The following is a 6,945-nucleotide window of genomic DNA, read 5'->3' on the forward strand; positions in this document are numbered from 1 at the left end:
TTATTTTGTTGGCCCTTTTATCTTCATAACTGAATAAAGACAGTGTGGGGATGAAAAACATATCCACCAGCAGCGGCCTGCATATTTTTGCAAATATTACGATGGCACTGTTCCGTTCTTTGTGTACATTTGAATTTACAAAACCGGAAGCTGAATTACTACCATTCGCCTATAGAAAGGTGAATTATCATTGCATCAGGGATGATGTAACACCTCTGAAATATTTTAATTCTCCCCTCGTTTTCGCGTCGTTGTAAAATAATCAAATATATTCTCATTATACAAATAATATCCCACGTAAATTATAATCCTTATAATCTTCTTATCGATACGCGAAAATGTTAATCCTCTTCTCTAAATAACATTCTAAAATCTGCTTAAATAAAAAGTGTGTCTCTTACATCGAATACATATTAATTGTTGCTATAACAAAGTATTACATCGAAGACGTATATATCGTGAAAATGCATGTCGAATTACGAAAGACAGATAGGAGCGTCCCTGAGAGGTCAAAGGACGAAGATTCCTTCATCCACTTCCTGCGATACGGTGGTTGCGCGGCTCGGTTAGCACTTGGTAGACTAAAATAGCGAGTCAGCCGACCGCGAATATCCTTGATTAAACGCAAAAAAGCTCCGAGACCTAAAGCTCGCCTTGCGCTCTGGCGTGGCTGCGTTTTTTCGCCACCCTCCGCCATCACGATGGTCGGGTTTGAGCGTGGAATTGGATTGGCCGTCTTTCCTCTCTTCTCGTTCTCTTTCCCCTTCGTTCCCTCTTTTGGCGAGAGAAAGAAACGTTGGCAGTTTCAAAGCTTCTGGGGACTCGATTAGTGGCAGAGTGTGCGACATCAGAAATACGTAAGCATGATTCATTTCCAGGTATTTCTTCCGGTTAAATTGTCGCGCAACGATCTAATTTCTTAAGACGAAAGGGTCATTCGAATACCTTGAATATATCTGAATTTTCGTGATAATTGAGTTGCCAATAAAAATCTATGTATTCCGAAATTTTCTTGCTTTTTTTTATTCCAGTCGCTTGGCAACTATACGAGATTAAGTTCTCTTAAAAGATCTTGAAAGAATGACCGGCATGCATTTAAGGAATTTCGAAGCGATAGAAAGATGTGTATTTCTTAGATGGTGATAAAAGATGGGGATAAAAGTTTATTTACATTATGGAACCATAAAATAATAATCGAGAATGACGTTGGTCGAAACAATGCAGCAGGCATCCATCCTCTAAGACGTGAGTTTCGTATGCCAACTAGGGGTGATGTCAGGACACCGGTGATATATGGTTCAAGCACGGGAAATGCCACGTGCCCGGCAACCTTCCATACAGCTGCTAAAGGATTAGGAGCCTAATGCGCACTGTACTAGATTATTTCAGAATGCAATTGAATTTCTTTCCCAGTCATTAACTTCGGCCTGTCGATCAGTATTGATCATCGATTGTTATATTTCCATAATTAATCGATAATAGACTTCAAATAATTTAATTATTCTAATTAAACTATTCTTGAGCGAAAACGCTATTATATTATAATTTTATAAAAGATATTTGTAGTATTGGTAGAATAATGGTAAAAATTGATTTTAATCTTTGGTATAATTATTAAATGCGAAAATTCATCGCCGATAAATGAAATTTCTCCCTTTCCAACTGAATACAACTATTCCTTTCTTGCAAGAGATGTCATCAAAATCATGCTTAAGCCGCCATCTCAATAAAACTACAGAACAGCAATGGTAAGGGTCGTGTCGGTCCAATCAAAACGTGCATCGATCGTTCACTTGAAACTTTATCGTTCCAATGGAAAGTAGATTTAAACGTGATCATGATACGATACTCTTGACAAAGGTATCAGTCATTTATCATCGATGGCTACCGCGAATTATACGGTTCTTAATTTTATTCTTTTGCTTTTAAATATATTTAACAAAGATGTCGAAAGTTATCATGCCGTGGTCGTTATTCACGGCGTCCTCACTGGAAGCGATAGTATGGAACTTATTAGTAATAGAATCCAAGAAGTAAGTAATTCAAATGTAAAACAAAGAGTATTGCAGATGTCGCACCTATGTAAGTTTGGCGGGTAAACATGATTTTTAATAAATATTTTAACATTTTAAAATAATTATTGCCCATAAATTAATCGATTTTAGATGCATCCAGGAACACAGGTTTATAATACTCCAAGATATGCCGGATGGAGTAGTCTGGAATCGATGTGGCGCCAAGTGGAAGAAATAGGCATGGATGTTATATCCGTTGGTGCTGCATTTCCTGAGGGAATAAATTTAGTTGGTTATAGTCAAGGTGGTTTATTAGCCAGAGCAATATTACAAACATTTCCTGAACACAATGTCAGAAATTTTATTTCCTTGAGCTCACCACAAGCGGGACAATATGGAAGTAGGTGATCCTAGTGCCATCTTTGAGAGGAAACAAAGGAATTGTCATTTTTCAAATTGTTATTCTGTATTTCATTCCAGCTCGATTTCTTCATTTATTTTTCCCCGACTTGGTGTGTGAAACTGCCTATGAATTATTTTATTCAAAAATTGGACAACATACCAGTATTGGCAATTACTGGAATGATCCTCATCATCAAGTGAGTATACACGCGATTTCTTAATTATTTCTCAACAATTTATACTTGTGTTTTTCTTTTGTAGAAATTATACTATAAATATAGTAATTTTTTACCATATGTGAATAATGAAAAAAATTCGACGAAATTGTCAGCATTTAAAGAGGGTCTCACCAAATTAAAACGTATGGTACTTGTTGGTGGACCTGAGGATGGTGTTATTACTCCATGGCAAAGCAGTCATTTCGGATATTACGATGATAACGAAACTGTGATAAATATGCGTGATCGAAGTATTTACAAAGATGATTTAATTGGACTAAAAACATTAGATGAAAATGGACGATTAGTTCTCATCACAGTGCCAAATGTTCCTCATTATGAATGGCATAAAAATATATCCATAGTAGATGACTTTTTACTGCCATATTTAGATTAATGTAATACTCTTATTAGATATTATTATTATAGATTAATATAAATAATTGTTGCCATATAAGATAAAGAAAACTTCTTATAAGATAAAGATCTCTCGAATCATGATATTTGATATAACAAATTTTATACATATCACGTGAATTCTATACACTTTATTAATTTTCACGAAAATTAAATGCATAATAGATATATTTTTTATTTTTTGACAAAAAAATTTTTGATATTTTACAAATACAAGTGGAAAAAAAATTATCCAATGTGCATATTTTTTTTTTTAATTATTAAATGTTTCTTTTTATAAAATAAAATATTTTTATTGAGTATACAATTTGTTAAACAATCATAATTTTAAATCTAAATCTTACATTTTTAGTAAATATAAGTATTATGACTAATTAGGCAAAATGATTGAGTAAATTTTATTAGTAAACTACTTAAAAACCCTTATTATGTGTAAAACGTGTAATGAGATCAAGAGCCCACTTCGGCTGATCAAGAGGAACCATATGCCCAGCATTTCTTACCAAAACTTCAGTCAAGCTATCGACAGTCTTTGAATATCCAGCTAATTCATTTCCCACGAACCATACTTTTCTTTGTGCAGTTTTATATTTTTCTGCGCCAGGCCATTTTAATTTTTGCAAATAATTTTCTGTTAAAGGATATGCAACGATAATATCAAGTTGTCCATTGTATATGAGAACTCTATAATGTTGAGTAAGATCTGCTACAAGAACTGCTAAAGATTGCATAACATCAGCTTTCATATATTTTTCTACTTTTTTAGATTCAGGAATAAATGTGCGATTGCCAACATGTATAGCTTTTCTAACATCTGCTCTTTGAAGCCATTCTACCATATAATCAGAATCATTGCTTGGATCTTTTTCATGCAAATAATTAAAATAATAATCAAAACCAGTTAAATTTTTATAGAGCGAAGGTTGTTGCGTTATATCTCCATCAAGAAGTTCATCAAACAAATCAAAAGCTTCCAGCCATTTTTCTTGTTTAATTAGATTTTTACCCTGTTCCTCATATTTTTGAAATAGATTTCTGCCATTTGCATCAAGCAGACCCAATTGATACAAATAATCTCCATAGTCCAGTTGATTCACTGGATCGGTCAATCCATTTCCAATTGCCAAACCCTTTAAATTTATCTTTATCTTTGCTTTGATATTATAATCTTTAATAGCATGAGATACTGCTGGTACATATTTTCCACCATATGATTCACCAGTGACATAAAAGTCATTGGTTTGAAGTTCTGGGAATAATTCAAAAAATTGAACTAATGCGGTATGTACATTTCTTCCCACATGTGTTTCATTGGTAGCATAGCCTCTCTCATCTTCAGTAAAACTGAATCCAGTACCAACTGGATTATCAATGTATAACAAATTATGACATTTATTCCAAGAATATTCACGCATTTTAAGAGTTTTATTCTTCGTAACTATAAATGGACCATTTTCTAAGAATAATCCATACATAGATGTAGCTCCAGGACCACCTTGTAGCCACAATACTACAGGAGCAGTTTTTGGATCATGCTGCACAAAAATATTTCTATCTCGCTACATTTTTTTTTTTTTACACATAATTTCTTATATATTTTTTATTTTTTATTTATTTCATTCAATATATTTTTATTCATCCTATATTTCTCTTATTAATAAAAATAAAAATATAAAATTACTTACTTACCAAAGCTGGGAAAAACCAAAAAAACATATTCGAATTATATTTTTTATTAACAGTTAAAAAACCAGCATAACTACTGATAGCTTCCATTTCTTTGTGTTGTATAACAGCTTTATTACGAGCTTCATCTATTTTACCATTTTCTATAAGTGGTGTTAAAAAAAGTGGTATACCAGCATCTTCTTCATGAAGAAGGGGACAATACTTAGGTTTAGGATAAACGTTTGTAAATCCTCTTGCAAATGAAATAAAAAATAAAAACTGTAGAAGTACAAGTTTCTTCATTGTGTTTTAATCATAAAACACGATAACACTAAAAAATAACTTCTTCAAAAACAACTTCTGCCGTCACACGCGATCGGAACACAAGTGCTACAATTGAACGCAAAATAAATGTTTTTATATCTGTTTTTATCGGCGCGCCATTGTTGCCAACATGCTAGATTATCTGCAAACATATCAAGTTTTATTAGTACACGAATATAAAATTAAAATTAAAAAGAAAAATGTAAATTTTATGTTTTTATATAATTTTAATTCGAAATTAAAACCAAATAAAAAATAATTATATTAATATTATTAATTTCGTAATATGAAATGTCAATTAGATTTTCATAGATGGCGTTTAGTAACGTGTCAGCTGACTATATCAATACAAGCAAATTAAGTTTGAATTATATATACGTTGTGTTCCGTAATTTGATTGAAGGTTAACGTAGAATTGTTCCTATTTTTAAATCGAAATACATTACAAACAATGCTATTGTATGCAAAGTTACTTGTTCATATGTACTTACTTCGATTAAAGTTTGAAAAGTAATCAAAACTTTGACTTTTTGTAATGAATTCAAATATAAAAGTTAATAGTATTATTTTTTGATGATACTGTGACCTGAAATCTGAAAATAAATAATTTTTATATTAATAAATCTAAAGAATTCATTTATAAAACTAACAGTAACACTATTATCTTTATTATTACTTTAACAGAATTTGTTTTATTTTATTTTATTTGTTGTTGAAATAAAAGAAATTAAAGAAATATGAATGACTCTTTCCTAGAAGATTTGGAATTAGTATCTACTGATGTTAAAACTGTAAATGCTTATTCAGTAGATCGTCACATAACAACAAGGAATGCAACATCTTCTCCCTTGCAACAATTGCGGCCAAATAGGGGAGAGAATGTGCAATCTGAAAAACAACCTAAGAAAGAATTAAATACAAGAGACATAAAAAAATTGTCTGAACATGATACAAAGAAACAACAAATAAGAGTGAAAACATCTGAAAGAAAAGATAAACCCATTGAATCAAAATTGAAACCCATTGAGAATAAAGTGAAAAGTGATGGAAAAGAACAAGATGTTCAAGATGAGAGTAAAACAAAGAATAAAGAATCAAGAACAAGAATTTCTGAAAGCAAGATAATAATGAAAGATAAAGTACGCCGTTCTGGAAGTAGTAAGGAAAATGTCCAAACCTCAGATGTATTTGCCAAGGAAAATAATAGGCCTCCAGATTATTCAAAAGAAGGAACTTCCCAAGTGGAAGAAAAAACTAAAGAAAAAACAAAAACTCATGATGTTAGAAAAGTAGAATCAAGAGAAATTGATCCTGTTGCACTCCTTAATGCCATTAAGGATATTGTGAGTATATGCACAAAACAGGAAAGCACAAAAATTTTAAAAGCAATGCAAGAATTGCATATTAACTCTCAAGCAAATCTGATTAAACATTTATTGTGTCAAACGGATGACATAATTAATGAAATGCATCCTAGTAAAGAGTCAAATAGAGTGAAAAGTTTAATTGCACAAAATGAAAGATTACAAGAGGATATTGTTATGTTACAAAAAAGAAATGAAGAACTTAACAAGAAGATGGAAGAATTTGAATTCTTAAAACAAGAGAATATTGCATTGAAATTGAAATGTAAGGAATTGTCTAAACAATAGCAAAAATGTACACTTTTCTGATTCTGTACATTCAGAATTTGTCCATGAAAAGTATCATTCCATTGTTATTGTTATGCTCTGATTATCAAATATTATTAATATATTATTAATTATTAATTATTGATACTATATGAAATGAACAGATTTGCAAAATTCTCGAAATAAAAAAAAAATAATAAGTAATATATATATATAAATAAAAAAAATACAGAATTTTAAAAAAGAGATCTTCCCGTAAATTTTCCGTAA

The 6,945-nt window shown here is 31.1% G+C and overlaps 3 protein-coding genes and 1 long non-coding RNA gene across 7 annotated transcripts; 2 read left to right on the top strand and 2 right to left on the bottom strand.

Moving 5' to 3' along the window:
• Window positions 1-1,826: 1,826 nt before the first annotated feature.
• LOC408426 (lysosomal thioesterase PPT2 homolog) lies at window positions 1,827-3,354 on the top strand. Of its 2 annotated transcripts, none has more exons than XM_391973.6 (4): window positions 1,827-2,033; window positions 2,166-2,415; window positions 2,496-2,614; window positions 2,679-3,354. In XM_391973.6, the coding sequence occupies exons 1-4, from the start codon at window positions 1,881-1,883 to the stop codon at window positions 3,030-3,032; spliced, it is 876 nt and encodes a 291-aa protein (XP_391973.3). In that variant the 5' UTR covers window positions 1,827-1,880; the 3' UTR covers window positions 3,033-3,354. The 2 variants fall into 2 exon arrangements, with proteins under 2 accessions (XP_391973.3, XP_003249685.1); XM_003249637.3 differs by having other exon boundaries at window positions 1,870-2,082.
• On the bottom strand, window positions 2,144-2,901 carry LOC113219199. Of its 2 annotated transcripts, none has more exons than XR_003305966.1 (3): window positions 2,768-2,901; window positions 2,395-2,669; window positions 2,144-2,286 (listed from the first exon to the last, which is right to left on the bottom strand). It is a non-coding gene; the product is annotated as an uncharacterized LOC113219199 (long non-coding RNA). The 2 variants fall into 2 exon arrangements; XR_003305965.1 differs by having other exon boundaries at window positions 2,395-2,686.
• Window positions 3,291-5,639, bottom strand: LOC410451 (venom serine carboxypeptidase). 2 transcript variants are annotated; one of them, XM_016915678.2, is made up of 3 exons: window positions 5,536-5,639; window positions 4,742-5,186; window positions 3,291-4,587 (listed from the first exon to the last, which is right to left on the bottom strand). In XM_016915678.2, exons 2-3 carry the CDS (start codon window positions 5,021-5,023, stop codon window positions 3,466-3,468), a joined length of 1,404 nt encoding a protein of 467 aa, XP_016771167.1. In that variant the 5' UTR covers window positions 5,024-5,186; window positions 5,536-5,639; the 3' UTR covers window positions 3,291-3,465.
• A 49-nt stretch (window positions 5,640-5,688) lies between these two features.
• LOC102656433 lies at window positions 5,689-6,889 on the top strand. Its single transcript, XM_006560428.3, has one exon. It carries the CDS (start codon window positions 5,782-5,784, stop codon window positions 6,694-6,696), a length of 915 nt encoding a protein of 304 aa, XP_006560491.1. The 5' UTR covers window positions 5,689-5,781; the 3' UTR covers window positions 6,697-6,889.
• The last annotated feature ends 56 nt before the right edge of the window (window positions 6,890-6,945 follow it).

The sequence above is a fragment of the Apis mellifera genome, linkage group LG13 (genome assembly GCF_003254395.2).
Source record: "Apis mellifera strain DH4 linkage group LG13, Amel_HAv3.1, whole genome shotgun sequence".
In the NCBI taxonomy this organism is placed as follows: domain Eukaryota; kingdom Metazoa; phylum Arthropoda; class Insecta; order Hymenoptera; family Apidae; genus Apis; species Apis mellifera.

Coding starts and splice junctions, on each gene's coding strand:
- LOC408426 (XM_391973.6), top strand. CDS start 1,881: ATGGCTACCGCGAATTATACGGTTCTTAATTTTATTCTTTTGCTTTTA. Junction 2,034..2,165: donor TTAGTAATAGAATCCAAGAA/GTAAGTAATTCA, acceptor AATCGATTTTAG/ATGCATCCAGGAACACAGGT. Junction 2,615..2,678: donor GGAATGATCCTCATCATCAA/GTGAGTATACAC, acceptor TTTCTTTTGTAG/AAATTATACTATAAATATAG.
- LOC410451 (XM_016915678.2), bottom strand. CDS start 5,023: ATGAAGAAACTTGTACTTCTACAGTTTTTATTTTTTATTTCATTTGCA. Junction 4,588..4,741: donor TTTGGTTTTTCCCAGCTTTG/GTAAGTAAGTAA, acceptor ATTTTTGTGCAG/CATGATCCAAAAACTGCTCC.
- LOC102656433 (XM_006560428.3), top strand. CDS start 5,782: ATGAATGACTCTTTCCTAGAAGATTTGGAATTAGTATCTACTGATGTT.